Source organism: Gavia stellata, chromosome Z, assembly GCF_030936135.1.
Source record: "Gavia stellata isolate bGavSte3 chromosome Z, bGavSte3.hap2, whole genome shotgun sequence".
Lineage (NCBI taxonomy): Eukaryota > Metazoa > Chordata > Aves > Gaviiformes > Gaviidae > Gavia > Gavia stellata.
The window spans coordinates 38,409,808-38,429,185 of NC_082637.1; the positions used below are offsets into that span (position 1 = coordinate 38,409,808).

At 40.1% G+C, this 19,378-nt stretch overlaps 1 protein-coding gene and 1 non-coding gene across 2 annotated transcripts; both read right to left on the reverse strand.

Annotated features, from left to right (window-relative positions):
- Positions 1-281: 281 nt before the first annotated feature.
- Positions 282-19,165, reverse strand: HAUS6 (HAUS augmin like complex subunit 6). Its single transcript, XM_059833977.1, has 17 exons — positions 19,003-19,165; positions 18,434-18,526; positions 17,625-17,703; positions 16,485-16,617; positions 15,761-15,908; positions 12,220-12,285; positions 12,045-12,096; positions 11,667-11,849; positions 10,842-11,026; positions 8,993-9,122; positions 8,308-8,404; positions 6,384-6,474; positions 4,892-4,964; positions 4,036-4,221; positions 3,013-3,148; positions 1,607-2,623; positions 282-687 (listed from the first exon to the last, which is right to left on the reverse strand). The coding sequence occupies exons 1-17, from the start codon at positions 19,095-19,097 to the stop codon at positions 635-637; spliced, it is 2,817 nt and encodes a 938-aa protein (XP_059689960.1). The 5' UTR covers positions 19,098-19,165; the 3' UTR covers positions 282-634.
- Positions 5,063-5,192, reverse strand: LOC132320803 (small Cajal body-specific RNA 8). Its single transcript, XR_009484600.1, has one exon. It is a non-coding gene; the product is annotated as a small Cajal body-specific RNA 8 (non-coding RNA).
- Positions 19,166-19,378: the final 213 nt, after the last annotated feature.

Sequence of the window (19,378 nt, forward strand, 5' to 3'; positions counted from 1 at the left end):
TACTTAAATCACAATGTCATAAATACATATCAACTATTTTAAAATGGCATTAAAAACAAAGGCATTAACACTACCACAAGTCGTAAGTTTTTAAACCTTTAAAACATTTATTCAGTAATATGCCTAAAGAAACAGGCACTTTAGTGGAAAGTTATAAGAAGAGAGCAGCCTCTACCAAAAGGCAGAACTGATGGCAATATTGACCAGAAGTCTCAATAAGAGAGAAAAAAACAATGAATGTAGAGCACCAAGAAAAATTTGGGTGTTTTTTTTTTTTGGGGGGGGGGGGGCGTGGGGTAGTGGGGGCAGCAATTAGGGGCAAGATAGAAACACCAAATGAGAAACAGTAAGATCTTCGGGACTTCATTTTTCCATTTTCTAGGATTATGCCACCAATTCAACACCTACTATTTCAAAAAAAAACCCTAAAACCAATATAAAAATATGAAATGCTACTATGGATGACATGAACCAGAGCAGGCTACTGACACTGTTAAACAAGGAGACTGTAATACAGTCTCCGCAAAAAATAAAGGAGTGCAACTTCTCCATGTAGGCAGTCCTTGCAGAAGATGCTACACGCTCAAGTGAACCATAATTGCACTACTATGGTTATGCTTCTGCTTTACAAATTCTATCCTGATGATGGTTCCTTCGTGCGCAGTGTTTCATTCAACTGCTCTTTATCTGGAAGAAAAAGTGTATTAGTTAGCACTCTATAACATTCAATTAATTGACAGAAATACTGCTCCAAAAGTGTTTGGCATATATTAAAAAAAGCATATATGAAATGGTACTTCTAATTTTGATAACTGTTCCAAGTAAGGTAAAACCACCTGCTACCAGTACAGCCACAATTTTAAGCGGAAGCTAAACTGCAGCAAGCCTTTGCACAAACTTTAAATCTCACTATTCCTTGAGACTAGCTTCTTGTGTTAAATTCCTAGTACTCCATTAAATACCACCTGTTTTGGTGAATATCTTCTGTGTAACCATTAACGGCTCGTTTTTATTAATGCATTTAAAAAATTCGCCTCACATGTAACTAAACACTGCACTACTGGTTATACAAAGTTGACACTTCTGTTGGAAATGGGGTGAGGGGGCAGGCAGGCTGGAATACAAGGTATTTCATAATAAAAAGTCTGTTAACAAAGTATTACAGACTATGAACACCTGACTGACCTCACAAATGTTCCAGTTATCTACAACACGTTTCTAAACAGCCAAATGTGTTCAGAGTAAACACACTATTTCAAACTAATGTTGTGAATTCTCAAAATTTACCTTTAGATTACTCCATTGTTAATGGACCTTAAGGCCTTTTTTTTTTAAAAAATAGCTGCAGATCACCTCAGAAAGTCAGATAAGCACCTTTCCTCCAACTTGCAAGAGGTAGATACAACTAAAGGAGGCATGTTTCCTTTGTTTTTATGTCTCATCTTCCGTAAGGAATAAGCACACAAACAATCCATCTCCCTATACTTCCACAGCAGGGTTCAGCTATTCAGAGTAGGTTATTTATAGCCAGTAGATACACTACACTGGTAGTACAGCCAGTGGCAGAATAGACAAAATCTTGTTGCTAAACTACATGGACACTTACCCTCCAATTTATGCATTAAGTCTAATGGGATTTCATGTACCATTGATGCTATTTCCTCCAGATGTTGACAGGATACCAGCAAAGATGACAGGGAGTATTTTCTTTCATTAAGAGATACTGGTGATGGCGTCTTGGTAAATTCTTCATCCAAGCAGAAGAGTTCTAGAGGACCACACAATTCACCCCTTTCTCTTTTTTCTGATGCAAGACTTAGGTCTAATCTACATCTTACAGATTCACCTCCATTATGTGTTTCATGCAGCTCCTCTTTACTTCTCCATGCAGTCTTTCTCAGTGCTTTATGTGTGTTGAATGGGGATTGTAGATCTACCTTTGATTTTTTAATATCCCCCTTATTTTCTGAACCACCTGTTACATATGTGCTGTCTATTACATCAAAATCAGACTCTGGGCTTGCAGATTTGTTAAGATCTATGTTACCAAGTTCTTCTGGAAGTGTCTCATCCAATATCCCCAAGAAGGCAGCTTCACGACTGATAGAACTTAGCCATGGAGATAGATTCCGGTGCAGCATCCCATCCATTAAGGAGCCCCGAAACTGGTCTGAAGGTAGAACATTTGTTGTACTGCTGTCTTCTGAACAAGTATCTGGTGTATTCATGCTCTTTACATATTGAAAAATATGTTCTTCTGGATATTCTACAGAACTTTTGTTCAAAACAATACACTTTAATTCCTGTTCTTCAGTTCTCTCACTCTCTCGCATTCCAGATGTTTCTGAAATTGGAGATTCAATGATGGGACTTATCCTCATCTGCTCTTGAGGTCTAAATTCTGTAGAACTTAATTGGGACTTCCTTTCTGACAAGGGAGGATTAAGGACAGGTACAGGAGATACAGGGATAGAGCACACGCATCTAGAGTCTGCCACCTTCTGCATTACAGGTCTAGCATTCATTGGAACTTCTTCCAGCATTACTTCGGTTGGGGCCAGCTCTATGTCTGATGAGCCCTCAGTTTGAATAGCTTTTCTCCATGAGCTTCTAATTTCAGTAACTAAACAGAACAAACCAAGGTAACATTTTAGTACTTTCGTACTCTCAGTCAATCTGGTTTTCTTCTGTCCCTTCAGTAACATAAGCTAAGGAAGATGTATAGCTGCTTTATATTGTTTATGCTTAGTTTTTTCCTCAACACAAAGGGGATTCTACACAGCAAAAAAAATAATAAATCTATGTTAAATCTAATTCACAGTATTCACATCTTATTAAGCCTACATCTTATTAGGCCTACCATGTTGTGTCACAGAGTAAGCCATTAAGCCATTAGTATAACTTGCAGCTTCAACAAAGTATCTTTTTCTTCTTGTGTTACATGTACAATGTCAACGGACTGATCACATTTCTAATCAATGAGTACTATAAAAACAAGAGTTTTAGACTTACGCAGATTTTCTGGAGTTCGAGGAATTTGTTTCCTTGTTAAAAATGGGTCAAAAGCCAGTGAGCTAATGAGATCTTCTAATGCCATTCCTTTTCCTTCAGCACTCTGAGGTGACTCAGATATCACTGTTTTTGCAACCTGTAGGGTGTTAGAGAAGGGCAAATCCTGAGAAAGCAAGTAACCTCTTTATTTCTGTCAGTTATGGCTTGAAATAAATCACATTCCCCAAATGATATGAAGAATTTGGAATCTCCTGATTCTTCCTCTGTCATTTACTACTTAGGCTCACAATGACCACAGTGTCCTACAAACACAAAATGAAGACAGGGGACTGAAATTAAAATTCAATTCTAAGTTCCCTCATCATCTATGAATCCATCCTTAAAATAAGGAAATGTGCTTAGACAAAATATATTCTAATAACACTAGCCAAGAACTGCATAAGCAGGAAGACTAGAGCTGTATTTACGTAAGTAAAACATTTTGTAGATGAAAAATAACTGTACCATTTCAGTAAAAGATGCAATTTACTTTCCAAATCAAGCTATGGCACATTTTACAGTAACTTTTGTGAAGGAATTCCTCGGTTAAATCTTAAATAAAATACCTCAAAGAGGAAATACTTAAATTCCTGCTTAAAATTCCCGAGCCCTGTTAAATATTTAACCTGCATAACTTCAGAAACAAAAAGGACTATTTAATTCTTAATATATGCAGTGGTTCATAGGTTAAAGTATGAGAGGTGATGAAAATCATACCATGATTCTACTGAAAGTGCTATTCACTTCACTATGATTTATAAGTACGATAACTGAACAAGCTCCAGGCTTTCAGGGTGTACTTAATTGGGCAGTCACTCCTAAAACCTAGTGAAACTTATTACTATTGAGCAGAAAAAGGTAACTTTTGACATATGTGGATTACAAGAGGCATTTTATGATATAATTAGTAGTTTGTTCTCTGAACTTAATGACCATGTATTTAAAAACAAACAAACAAAAAATTCAAAAATAACTTTTCCTAACCTCTTCTGCCAGTTCATCTCTGGCTTTCTTAAGAGGGTCTTCTTTTTTGACAGGAGACTCTGTCTGGATAACATGATCATCTACATTCTCCCACATTTCTGAAATGGCAGACTCAACCTTTCCATCTTTTAAGATCTTTGGAGGTACAGGCTGTTTTTTCCCCTTGCAAGTTTCAACATGCAAGTTCTAGAGGAATACACAGGAATTATTAGAAGTTTTAAACTCAAGTGTCAGAAAATTAGCATGAAGAAACTGCTGTACAAACTCTGAAGAGAAATGGCCTTAGTGTTTAGTCATTAAAAATATTTCAGTCTTAAATTCTATCTAAACACAAAATATTCTTACAATCGTATTTAAAGTAGGACGTACGTAGTCGCTAAGATAGGAAGTTGCATAGAACAAATGACTCATCCGCAACTACCTTGAACACACCGCAGTGAACAATTATGCAATGGACAACTATACATCCAAGTTGCTTTTAGGCCACATTATAACCCTTAAGTTCACAGACACCTTAATGAAACATCAAAGTCTGACCACAGCTCACACCAAAAAACACTGTTTCAGCAAGCAGGGAATCAGTGACACATTGCATGCTGTACTGGAAAGTCAGGTGCAAGTGCCCCTCCTTCCTATTGTCCTTTCCTAAAGCTTAACGAAGTCCCTGGCAGTTCGCTTTTACAGTTTTACAGGACTGATTTAGATGTGTAGAAATACTACTTTAGGAGAAAAAAAAAACCCAACCGCAAAACACCCACAACCCTCACCCCCAACTACTAAGCCTAGGCTTCAATCAATGTAAAAAGCAAATATCGTAAGTTTAACTTCAACAGGTAGGAAATTACTGAACAATAACCTTTTCAATTAACACGTCTCTGTTTTCAGATGCTTTTGACAACTCCAAAGGCACTGAAGAGATCCTTGGGGGGCTGGGGGAGAGGAGGGGGGAAAAACAAACAAACAAACAAACATGTTTTAGAGAGAAATTAAAGAAGTGGCGTGCAAGTCTTAGTAGAAGGCCATTATACATTGTGTGCCCCGTATCTGTCCGTTACGATTTCCCTCAATTCGTCCCGGTCATCAGAAGGCAATTTTACTATAGGGAGAACATGTGACAATTAGAGCAGATTTAGCCCTAGTTGTGTATCAGCCTCCCAAAATAAATAAATTATGAAACTTTTCCCTTTATTACCAAACAGAAAAAGAAGGGATTTTGTGATACATTTTGTAAATAAGTCTTCTGTATTATGCAATCAAAGATAACTGGAAAGTCTTTTGCAGACTTTATAATGTTCTTTTCCCTATTCTTCCTTGAACCACCTCTGGCATCCACAGGTCTGTTCCTGTATGAACTTACTGATATTTAACAATCACCTGGATACCAAAAATTTGAGTCTTATCACTTCTGATGAGTGTAGTGCTAATTGCATTGCTCTCTAAAATGTAAGGTACAGTCCTTACTTGTTAGGAAGAACGCACCTTAAAACGTTAATATTTGCTGTTACCTATCTTTAGAATCAGAAGCAGACAAAAATCCATGTTATATGAAGTCACTGAGAGAAATTCAGGCTTTAATTGTTAACTACTTGTACAACCTTTGAGATTACATGCAACTACATCTACTGATGTCTAAGTACAGGACACCCTTCCTTTGCTAACTCCCTTTCTCTCCCAGTAGGCAACTTTCAATTATCTGTAGGAGCCATATTATGAAATACAGTATTATTCAAAAGGTCATGAAACTTTCCTGGACTATGTAAATGACAAACAGGACAAAACTTTTTAGAATACCATTGTTTTGTGTTCTATCCTTTGCTGGAACTGTAGTAAGAGAAGTTACAGAACAGTGATTTTAGAAAATTCTAAAAAAAAGCCTTCTAGAGAAGGTTTAGCACCCTAATTCTGCTCGGGAGTCAGGGGTTTTTGGTTTGGTTTGGTTTTAATTGTGTTTTTTTTTAAATACAAAAGGTCTCCTGTGAATATCTGTTCTTTTATTCTCAGGCGATACTGAACATATATGCCTACCTCAACCCAGCCTGAGAAACAGAATTCTGTTTTCTCCACCTGCCTCTTCAAACTTGAAAGAATGTAGTTCAGAAATGAAATAAAAACATTGCAACTTGGCTGCTACACCTCCTATTCAGCAGCAACCAGTTGCATCAATCGTCACCAGCTGGAGAAAGTGGCAGTTACTTTAGCACTATCTTGCTAAATCAGGTGGTTGTGCATGTAAGGAGTGGGCTACTGAAATATTCCACAAGGATTAAGAGATGCAATATATTCAACTCCAACAAGTAAATTCCTATTTTTTCCACTGCTTGTTTATCAATTTCTCATTAAAATCATACCATCTTGGTGGTGGTGTTGACTTATGCATCATAGTTTCCAAAGCCGCATCATCCTTCTCATAACGTACTTCATGAATAGCGTCACAAATATCTAGAAAACCAAGTCAAGACTTTTATGATTGCTTTTTTTTTTTTTTTGCTCAGGTTTCCCAGGTGACACAAGTGACTCAGACCACTTCTGTAGACTATGCACAGGATGGATTTATAAACACTGCAAGAAAAATAAATTAAAGACATAAGCAGGACAGTGAAATCATCCTTTTGCTCAGGTACCATCTGCAGCCACAGATGCCACTAGCAGCCAGCACTTACTTGTGTTGTTCCTGAATGCATGTTTGAGAGGCATGAGTCTATCTGCTGCCCTGCACATATCAATCATACATTCCACCTTCCTCCAAACTACAATCCCAGCCACATGTCATCATTATGCCTTCCTCTCCACATACACATCAGTTGTGTGGCACATCAATTCCACAAAGCAAAATTCCACCCATGTTTTCCCCACCATGTTCACCTGCATTTATCACTAAGTATCTCTGTGGACATACTCATCCCTCTGACCAATGGTGCCTCAGTCCAAGCAAGGCAACGCAACGCACACTAAAAGGAAATGTTTTGCACATTATCAGAGGTACACGTACCTCAGCTCAGGACTCTCTAGAACAATAAATATCTATTTGGGCATATCATTTGGATAAACAGTCAAAGTTTAACCTCAGTAGTTCTCCACTAACCCTAAATTTCAGCTTCTGCAAACATAAATGACATTTCCTTTTGCATTTACCTCAAAAACATCTCCAAAATCCAAGCTCACTTCAAGAGGTTAGGCGAGGTTAAGATATTTTTTTTAAAGCTTACCATGTTAACAGTATAAAGTTAGCTTTCTTAGTGGCTGGATTCTCAGATCAAGCATCTTAACCACAGAGTAGAGAGAATGCCACAGACACCGCGTTGTCTCAAGCTTTCTGATATTACCAGAAGCTCACAGCATTATTGCACAGTGCTTTAATCTTTGAAATTTTTGAGGCAAATGACCTTCCATTTGCAATTCTGCAGCCCTTCCTTTGCAGCTTCTAGCCTTATACCTGCTGGAGCAGTGCTTTCACCTTTGTAACCAAAAGGATCTTCTCCCTATTGCTTTGCACCTTGGAACTCCAACACACATCTGCTATGTCATTTTTCCTAAAAGGGACTGCAAATGACTTACGATTCAAGCTGTCTTCCCCCTGCCTTTCCACTCTTGCTTTGCAGCTTCTAATTTGTAACTCTCTACTAGGACAGACAACATTGGTCAACAACCACTACCCAGTAAAATACAATCAGCTCAGCAACCGATGAGCATGTGCAACATCCATGTCTGATCGAAATGAGCTCTGATCAGCACTGTTAACCTAATGACTGAAAGCAGCTAACACAGAGATCAAATAAGGTTCTGATCAAATGGCACAGTTAGTGAGGAATAAGTACTTCAGAATGCACCAGGGAAAGATGCTTACCTGGGAGGACACCTTCAATTTCTTTTCCCAGCTGGCCAATGGGAAAAGTTGTATCTTCTTTTTCTCTTATTACTCCTCCAACCTGAAGCAACTTTTACTGTTAGAGTGAATGTACTCTTTAGAACCCATGAATGAACCTCTGTACTTGGAAATCTGTCTGAACATCTTTCGTGCAAGAACAAAATACCAAACAGCACCAGCATTGGTTTTTTGCCATATCAAAAGCTTCAGGGAATCTCTGAGATATTACAAGGTTGAAAAATGTAAGGCAGTTATGGCAAGGAGTCATTCAGAACCAGATTATCAGAGACTATCAAAGATACTTGCAAACAGAAGCAGTGAGTCTTCTGAACTCCATGTAACTTTTAAAAATTGTGGTGGGGGGCAGGGGGAGGGAGAAGAAAAAGAAGCTTCTCCTGTTCACCCACCTGAAACTGATAGTAGATGTTGACAAAAGACGCTATCCTCATCATCATCTTCTGCAACAGTAGAAGAATGGGGTGTCGAAGCTCTTAAATCAAGTTCCTTTCAAACCAAATAAAAGTTACACAAACAGGCTGAAAAAATCTGTACATCAACAGCAATTAATATGACAACTATTTACAACAATTTTTTCTGCAAACCAGCTGTCATACTCAACACAAAACTTTTCCGCTCTCTGCTGGGTAGCGAGGCAAGTGTATAACCTCAGATTCCTGTATCAATGTGAGTGTCAGAATGGAAATTATTGTTCATTCATCAAGCAGATCACTTTAAAAGGGAAAAAAAGAACTCAGCAGATATTCAGATAGCAGACGAAAGCTCAATTTCCACAGGGGAATAGACATGGACAAAACCAAAACCAATCAGCTCACTCTTATGCTGATCTACTGTCTTGACAAGATGGTTCCATCCCCCATCTCAAATGAAGACACCAGCTGTCATTAAGTCAAATGTATCTTCTTTAAGAAAGACTACTTCATAAAGCAATTTCTGCTATATTGTGCTATCTGATTCCCTAACCTTACATATAAAGCTTAAGCGTTGCAATAGAACACACCAGCTTAGATGTACATCCTCTCTCATCTTCACCCTTTCTCCTCCCCAGAATCAGATAAATTGAACACTACTTACTGAGTCCTGACCTAAGATTAAATTAAAAGGACACAAGCCAAGAACGTTTTTCCAGTTCACCTCCCAGTCTTCCTGTTTTCTAGAAATACATCCACTCGCTGACACACAATGCTGTTGCTCTATTTTCACCCTGTAACATGAGCATGGAAAATGAACATAATACATCTGTTGGTGGAGTTAACAATTCTACATAAAGATGGAGAGTATTATGTGTCCCCCTTATCCTGCAAAATGTTTGATATGTATCCACTTCTTCATGTATTTGTGCATGCACTAAGAACTAACTGAAATTCATAATCTAAAAAGCAGCTGCTAGGTAGGTCTTCGTTATTCTTACACTAGAATTGGAAGAACTATACTAAAATACTGTGGTGTGTTGTCCCTGACTGGATGCCAAGGTGTCCACCAAAGACACTCTATCACTCCCCTTCCTCAGCTGGTCAGGGGAAAGTAAATATAACAAAGGGCTCATGAGTCGAGATAAGGACAGGGAGATCACTCACCATTACTGTCACAGGCAAAACAGACTCGACTTGGGGAAATTAGCTTAATTTATCACCAATCAAAATCAGAGTAGGAGAATGAGAAATAAAACCAAATCTTAAAAACACCTTCCCCCCACCCCTCCCTTCTTCCTGAGCTCAACTTCACTCCTGATTTCTCTCTACCTCCTCTCCCCGAGCAGCACAGGGGGACAGGGAATAGGGGTTGCAGTCAGTCATCACATGTTGTTTCTGCCACTCCTTCCTCCTCACACTCTTCCCCTGCTCCAGCGTGGGATCCCTCCCACAGGACACAGTTCTCCACAAACTTCTCCAACGTGGATCCTTCCCACGGGCTGCAGATCTTCACGAACTGCGCCAGCATGGGTCCCTTCCATGGGGTGCAGTCCTTCAGGAACAGACTACTCCAGCACGGGTCCCCCCTGGGGTCACAAGTCCTGCCAGCAAACCTGTCCAGCTTGGGCTCCTCTCCATGGGTCCACAGGTTCTGCCAGGAGCCTGCTCCAGCACAGGCTTCTCATTGGGTCACAGCCTCCTTCAGGCATCCACCTGCTCTGGTGTGGGGTTCTCCACAGGCTGCAGGTGGATATCTGCTCCACCATTAACCTCCATGGGCTGCAGGGGGACAGCCTGCCTCACCATGGTCTTCATGCAGGTATATCTCCGCTCCGGTGCCTGAAGCACCTCCTTGCCCTCCTTCTTCACTGACCTTGGTGTCCGCAGAGTTGATTCTCTCACATATTCTCACTCCTCTCTTCCCCATCTGCCATTGTGCAGTTGTTTTTCCCTTTTCTTAAACATGTTATCACAGAGGCACTACCACCGTCACTGATTGGCTCAGCCTTGGCCAGTGGTGGGTCCGTCTTGGAGCGGGCTGGCATTGGCTCTATCGGACATGGGAGAAGCTTCTAGCAGCTTCTCATAGAAACTACCCCTGTAGCGTCCTCGCTACCAAAACCCTGCCACACAAACCCAATATAAATACATACACACAACAAGATACACATTTAAACTTTCCCTAAGCCAGTTTCAGATAAAGTTTTAAAATCCCAGAACTGATTAACATAACAAGAAAAAAAAATGAAAATCAGATCAGCTAGCAAACAAGGTCCCCAGTAACAAAGCCTAAAATATTAATAAAGCAAGGGCAAAAAGCTGAAGCTACCTAGTGAAGAATCTCAGTTAAAAGTTATACAGATGAAATCAAGACAAATGTGAATTTCCCAGAGGCAAAGGAAAAAGATTGAACCAACATGTTCTCACTATAAATGATATTACTTTAGAAAAGACTCCAAGGTAGGAAGACATAATCCTCAAGGAACCAGGGAAAATTTCCAGACAATTACCTCTTTGCTTCCAAATCTTGTAGTATTTTATTGAGGCCCGTAATCCTATTCTCAATGACCTGAAGTAGTTGTTTTAGTTCAGATTGATAACGTTCATCTCTCAACACCATCAGGGCTTCATTTAGTAACTGAATGGCTGTTAAGAAATTCAGTTTTTCAGCTTCATATACATTTCCTGTACAAAGCTTGAAGTACAGCAAGCAAGAAAAAAAAAAGAATTTGTGAACAGCATCAATATCAGCAAGTTATTTCTTCTGTAGTCAGAGCAGGGATACAAAGTTCCATCTTGTATTTTGACTCAATTCCTGATTGCTTCATTTTTCAAAAAACACACTCTAGATTTAAGCCTCAGGTTTGTTTTCTAGAATCAGCTGCTTGAAAGCAGCCTATAAAGCAATACGAACTAAGAAAATTTCAACTATTGAGGTATTCTGTGTAACCACTGCCCCAAAAGATGTGGCAGGCCTAAACAGCACAATATACTACACACTGGAAACAAAAGCCCATTAGTTAAAGCAATAGTTAAACTGGTCAACCTAGTTTTAATGTCTAAACAACAAAAATTCAAGTACTAGTCAGGCAGACTTACCAATGCAGTTATTGAACTTGAAAAGTTAATGGTTGAAACATAACCAATACAAAACAGCACCATAATCATAACAAACTTTTTCATAAAAATTAGACAGATTTTCTCCATCCTTCAGCAAATATCTCTTATCATCCATGAAGTACTTTACTTTTTTTTTTTTTAAAAGGTATCTAATTACACCCCTGGGGACAAAAAAACCCAAATACAGTTTAGCAAGAAGGACAAAAATTACTTACTCCGTATGTGTCACTTTCAACTCTGTGAGCCAACAGCTGTGGAACACTGAAAACAACATTAGTTCCATCTAAAATGCACTGACCAACACAATCTTCAAGTACATGAAGCACAGAGTCCACAACTTCCTTTTCCTTTTTCAGAGATGTAAGCATTTCCATTATAAGTGTCCACATACTGCGAACCTTAATAGGCAAGAAGGACAAAAAACACTATGTTAAAATGTTTGCCACCTATAATGGCAGAGTATCAAAACAGCATAAAGGCAGATGAAGGGGCTAGCATAATCACAGGCAGACAAGTGGAAATAACAGCATCTGAGAGTAAGCGTTGCAGAAATGTAAGACAGTACTCTGCCACAGCAGAAAAAAAATGCTCACCTTTTGAATTCTCTCAGTTTTGTCGTTTTTGCTGTGGTCATTTTGTTTCATCCTATATGCACATGCAAAACAAAAGTTCAAGTGGACTACAATGAAATTATAGTTCATATTTCATAAAACTGAGTAAGAAATCAATTTTATATATGCTAACTCAGTTACAAGGGAAAACACTTACCTGCAAGACTGTATCTGCAGGACTGCATATTCAGACTTCATCTGTTTTATTTCTTTAATTAAAAGCCTAGGAAAAAAGTCAACAATTACCACAAATTTTTTAAAAATCCAGGTTTCTACTCTGCTATTCACAGAATTCCTTACAAGTGCTAACCAATCATGCTCATTCTTTCCAAACCTACATACTGAGGCAGTTTTGGAATGATGCAAACAAACAGACAAAACCACTTATCCTTGACTTTCTCACCATGACTTTGTGCAGCAAGACAGTGAGAAAAGCAACTAAGGTATTTGTAAATTAAGCAATTAAGCTGTTGCTTATTCTATTGCAATGGAAAGGCTTTCATTAGACCCAAGAACAATAATGAAGCTACTAAAAATGAACTTTTATCAGTATAAACCTCCAAATATATCCAGCAATTGTACAGTACCCAAATACCTCAGTTTCAAAAAACTAGAGAACAGAATACTGGAGTACAAGCAGCTGGGCCACCAAAGTTCTTTTGCCAAAGCGCCTTTATTAAATTTTTAAGCATGTGAAAACACAGTGACCTGCTTTCCAAAAACACTGGGTGCCTGAATCATGCTGAGTTCTAAAGGTTCTTCGTAGTTCTGATACCTTGTTGAACATGAAAAAACTATAGAGAATTATGGTTTTGAAGGGGACCGCTCACAAGGTAAAGAGCAGCACTAACACCTCCCATGCAGGGTGAGAGGAGATGCAGAATTACAGAAATCAGAGAAGTGCAGGAGACTTTGACCTCAGGAAATTATATTGTTGAGCCTTCCATTGAAAGCAGGGCCTTCAATTACATTACTCATGGTCCTGTCAAAATAAGTCTTGAATGTTTCCAGCAAAGGAGATTCCAACACTTTTCCAGGCAACCTATTCAAGTGTTTAATTGTTCTCACATGAGATCTTTTTAATTTTTTTTTTCATCCACATAGAGTTTTCCCTTAAGGAAAACCTTGGGCCTGTTGCCTCTTGTCCTGTCACCACACACCCTTATGAAGAGAGTACCTCCATCTTCTCTACAACTACTTTGTAGATACTGGAAGACTGTGATTAAACCCTCTGAGCTTTGTCTTCCTCAGGCTAAAAAAACCCAATTCCTACAGCTTTTACTCACATGTGTCAAGTTCTCCAAACCTCTAATCACTGTGGTCCTCTGCTAGAATCTCTCCTGTCTTTCAATTTCTTTCCTCAACTGGGGGGACCAAAACTGAATACAGTATTCCAAGGGTGGCCTCAGAATTGCCAAGTAGAGTGAAATATAGCTCTTGATCTGCTGGCTGTGCTCCTTTTCATACAGCCTAGGAGGCTGTTGGTCTTCTTGGCTACCAGGGCACACTGCTGACTTGTGCACAGCTTGTGGCCCAACACTACTCTCACCTCTGGTTCTTCTTAGCAGAGCTGCTCCCCCACCAATCACCTGCAAGCCTGTGCTGCTGTTGGGAATTATACCATCCCAAGTACAGGACTTCACACCGATCTTTGTTAAGCCTCACACCATTCTTGTTGGGCAAACCTCCAAACCCAGCAAGGTCTCTCTATGTAATGGCTCTTTGTTCCAGTATATCTACCTTTCCTCACATTTTGGCATTATCTCCAAGTTCGGTGGGTTTGCACTCAATCCTGTCATCCATATCCCTTATGAAGACAAGGAACAGTGTAAGACCCAGTATCAACCCCAGAGGAACTCCACTCATGATCAGCTACCAGTTAGACTTTGAGGCACTACCACCCTTTGGGCTCACCCCCTTAGTTAGCCTTCTATCTTTCCAAAGTTGGCAAATGATGCCAGGTAAGTATCTCTGCACCCCTGAATGCAGTCCATCAGGTAGCAAAGGTTTGTGTACGTCCAGTTTGTACACAAGAACCTCCGCTTTACCCTCTTCTACTAACAGTGGTTTGTTACTTCTTTCATCATCACTTCTTGGCACAGAGACTGAGCTACTGAGCTTACCAGTGAAGACTGAGGCAAAGAAGGCATTAGGTATTTCAGCCTGTGACACTTGCAACTTAACTTATCATTTCGTTCAGAAGCAGACCTAAATCCTCCATGTACTTCCACTTCCTAATAACATACCTATGGAAGCCTTTTTTCAGGCTCTTACCAGGCTCTTGGAGCTTTAACTGAACTTTGGCCTTGATAACTACATTACTGCACACCTGAGAAATATTTCCATATTTATGTCTGGGAGTCAGTCCCCTTTTCCATATTCCATATGCTGCTTCTTTGGTTTCTGAGCTCTATCACTAGCTCGCTGTTTTAACCAGATTGATTTCTTGTTACGCTTGCTTCTTTTTCCACTTAAGGGGATGTACCATCCTTGAGCTTCAGCAAGGATCTCTGAAAATATCCTGGCACTCCTGAGCCCCTCTGCTTTCCAAAGGATGCCTCCTAGCAGTTCCCTGGGCAAGTGGAAATCTGCTCTTTTAAGTCCAGTGTCATTATTCTTCCACTTGTCTTCCTCACGCTCCTTAGGATCTTAAGTTCTACAGTCTTGGCTGCAGTGACCATACGGCTCCTTTTGGCAGTTACGTCTCCAGTAAAGTTTCTCTTACTCGTAAGCAGCACGTTCAAAAGAGCACTACTCCTACTCAGTACATCCAGTCATTGCATTACAAAGTCATCGTCAGTGCACTCCAGTTTCCCAGGTTGCTAATGCACCACTGTACTGCCTTCCCAGCAAATACTAGGTTAAGCTGAAGCTCTCTGTAAGAATCAAGGCCTGCAGGTCTGAGATGTGTTTGACTCATCTGAAGGCAGCTTCATATACCTTTCCTGATATAGAGGAAGAGGTGTATAGCAGACACCCACCATGAGGTCTCCCTTGATGCTAAATCCTCTGATCTTGATCCAAAGGCATGAAACAGACCGGTCCTTTTGTACAGGGCTATGCTACATGCACTGAAACCGTTCTTTTACCTACAGTGCAACTCCTCCTCCTTTTCTGCCACTTACTGAACAGTTTGCAACTGTCCATGACAGTGCTCCAGTCATGTAAACTATCCCACCCAAATTCTGTAAATTCCAATGATATATAACTCTGTGCCTGCACAGAAAGTCCCAGTTATTCTTGTTTCTCAAACTGGGAATGTTTTCCATAAGCAAGAATAAAGACTAGCATAATTTTGGTGAAATAATTAAGGATTACCTAAATAAAGTGTATCCCACAGTGATTAAGCGAAGACCAAATGTTTCATGCTAAGACAGTTATATTCTAAGATATGACCCTTCAAATGTTAAGAAATCATAGTGCTATATATGCAGAATTCCCTGACCATTTTAATGCCCGAATAACCACATCTTCCAAAATATAGCATCTCCTAAACGAAGAACTAATTTCTTCAGACTTCACAAAAGACCCTACAAATAGCAAAACTGACAATTAAAGGAGGTAAAGGGGGAAAAATGGGGAGAAGCTCAACAGAACTCATGATGTAAAGCAGATGCAGCCTCCTCAAATCCTTTTGAAAACACACACAAAAGCCAGCTTTTATGAAAAGACTCCATTTCTTTAAACGCATTACTTACTGTGCTTTTTTCTCATATTCTTGAATAACAAAATCTTCCTTTTGAAAAATTTGCAGAAGTTTATTGTATGCGACTCTACATCTTGCATTGGCCATGTACATATCCTTAGGTCTCAACCTTACAGCTTCAGCAAAAGGTCTATCAGTGCCTAAATGAAAATTAATGTTTGGATTACATCATTCACTTTTAGCAAATAGACAACTTCCTAATCCACCTAGTTTAAATTGAAAGAATCACAAATCAAGATGCCCATTTTACCTGGACTGAAAGAGTATGAAGTGTACTGTCTTTTTTGCCAGTTCGTTGTGTTGTACGCATCTTCATTCCCTCACTCTCACTCCCCTTCCCCATTCTTTAGGTCACCAAAACAATACAAGATGCCTAGAATAGACAGTTCTGATCCTTCAGCATTCCTCAAGTTGTGAGAAAGAGTATAATATAGTCATCCAATACCTTTGGACCAAACCATTGCTTGTGTGGGTAATGGTGTACAGCACCACACATACTAACCTTGGAGCAAGATCCATAAAGCAACAGAAAGCAAAACAATCGGCACTGTTCTATCAGCAGTAGCTCTATGCAAATGCACAGAACCCTGTGAAAGATTTTTGAACTGAGCAGCCAACTCAGAACTACTTAGAGCTCTTGGCATATATTGACGACTTGACAGATTCACTGTCAAACATGACAAATGAAGCATTTTTATTGTTCCATGACAGCTTACCTGTGGAGTTCCTTTTCATGTCCTCAAGCACTACGTGTCTTGCAAACCAATACAATAGGCGAATAAATTTAGGACCAGCAGGACAAATAAATGAAGAAGGTGTAATTTGTGGAAGACAGCTTTGGTCTTCATTCTAGAAAAGTTAAGTTGGTTTTAAACACAAAAATAATCTAAGAAATAAAGCCTAAACAACAGCCATCAAACATGTAGCCAAGTACCAAAACTGCAACCTACTTCCTAGCAAGCCTAATGCAAAGCTAAACTACTTTGCCACTAGTCAGCAGAAGAGACTAAGGCTTTTTGAATGTTCCCCCCACCATCCCTAGTTCTGTACACGAAAGACAGTTTCAATGCAAAGACTAAAATCAGTATTGGGGAAACATTAGAAATCTCTGCACTCCTCACTCCTAACTGGTTATTCCTACCTTTGAAAAAACATTCACGTTTTCTTTTATATTTTCTACTGAAGTCATTAATCAGCGCACTTTGTTCTGCTTTTATCTTACTCAAAGGTATTGCATTGTTGGCTTTCACCTTGTCCATTACTACTAAAAATAAAAGTGTGCCAGTATGTAAAGACCTGATTTCTAGAACTATCATTAAAACAAAGGCAGTATGAGAAGATAACGTTAATAACCAATGATACCTGAAGCAATCAATTCCGGTTTGTCCTTTTTCCTTTAGAAAGCTTTCCTTAAACTTTAGTCCGTTTCTCCATATATAATGACAGACTAATGTTAAAAAAGCTTTTCATGCACCTAAAACCACTTTTATTATAATAAACACCTTCCCAGGCAACTTAAACAAACATCTCTCAAGTTGAAGAAAATTATTCTCACACAGAGCTCAGGAACTCTCTAGACTTCTGTTTAATCAAATACCATTCTTCAGAAGCAAGCCACCGCAGTTTTAAGACCCAAGATTACATCTCTGTCAACTAAATTCCACCATGCCACAATTTTTTCCTCAAACAAGGCAAAGATAAACTATGTGAAACAAGACAGAAGGTAAAACTGAATTCTTTGGTAAAACAAACTTATTTAAAACTCCTATTTAAAAGCACTACATGTTCTCTCAAAAAAAGAATCAGGTCATATAGAAAGCAGTAAAACATCGACTTCCACTCTTCGTAATACTTACTGCAATATCTTTCAGCCACATACAGCACTGCTTCCTAAATTCAGGATCTGTGAAGTTTCCTACTGGAAAGAAACAGTCTCTTTCCGTTTAAAAAGGATAGGGAAGGAAAAAAAAAAAGAAAAGCATTTCAAAACATGTTCAACTATTCAGTTATCTAATTAACCATTATAAGAACAAGACTAAGACAAAGATTTCTTAGTGATGCCTCCTGGAGAAGCCAGAAAATTAGGGGATATAGCCTAGAGCAAGAATAGCTACAAGTTTGTTAAAGGACAAGGTTTTCTTGCCCTAATAAGTTAATTACAGACGATTTCAGAGACAGATTTGTCTGCAGATCTTTTTAACTCAGGAGAAGGGGAGAGGAAAAAAAGAAGAGGTCAGAACGCTGACAATTTTCATATTACTGGTCTTCCTCCAGCCATTTCTTTAATGTGTAAGCTAAAATAGCTCAGCCATATGAGGAAAAACATTAAGGAAGATGGGGTTCTTGCCATGTTGAAGATCCTGGCAGTAATTCATAACTGGGATGTTACTCGCTGTTTGGGGAGGTAGGGAAAGGTAGATTACTTTGCAGCTATGAAGTTTTTACCAAACTCCCCAAGTTACAGATACTGTCAGAAACAACTTTAATTAAGGCAAGTTTTCTGACACATTACAGAACTGTGATCAAGAGGAAACAAATTCTATGACCGTATCTTCTTTTTCAACAGCATTCCCCAAGAGACCACTTTTTTCTCCCTTCTCAGCAACTGCATAAACCACATTCTTGATCACGTGCATAGCAGTAACCTCACAAGCCAAATACCTACCTGAAAGTTTCTGCTGCGCGGGAGTGATCCAGCTTAGCAAACAAGAGGGCAATGACATGAAAGGCACTGCTGCTTGGGCTATCAAACATCTTCCTAATGCAGAAATAAAGAGCTACATCAGAAGTAGCTGGGATGTCAAATTAACACAGCATTTTTACTGGCCACTTAAGATTATGAAATACTACATTATATTAAAGCGTTACAAGTTATACATTGAATGCTTTATTTTCTGCATAGTTTAGAATATACATCCTCCAGCCTATTTCCAGGTAGGGAGCCAGTCAGCTCACTTTCTACATGACTGTGCAGGAGGTATCAATCGGAGAGCAAGAGTTACTGCTGCTTCTGGGTTTTATTTCTTCAGACACAGGCAACACAGATCACCCCAACCATTCAGGCATTTCCTGTGTTACGCACGGCCCAGGGCACCAGACCCCTCGGCGGCCATGGCGAGACCCTCCCTTCCTCTTGAGGCGTGCGCTCCTGTCTGAAAACCAGGGGGCCGCTCGGGGCTGGCGGCCGCAGAAGGGTCCCCCCCTCCACCTTCTCCGGCTCTCCCTCGCACTTACGTTCTCAGTTCCAAGAGGCTGCCGCCAGCCTCCGGGTCCAAGCCCAGGGCCAGCACGTAGAGCCAGAAATGGTCGTTCTTCCACTCGGCGTCCATCGTGCCAAGCAGCTCACGGAGCGCCCGCCAACGAAACCAAGTGGACAGCGACGGCCGCCTAACAGCCGCCTAACAGCCACCAGCCCGCCGCCATCTTTCCCCGCCGAAAACTCCCGCGCGCGGGCCCGCCCACACCACTCCGCAGCGCCGCGAGGCCTCCCGCCGGCCCCCATTCACCAGCAACGGAGGCGCGCAGGCAAGCCGAGGGCTTGGCGCGGCCCGCGCGCTGCCCGCCTCCCGTACGACACTGAGAAGGCCTCGCGCCTCCGCGCCGACGGTGG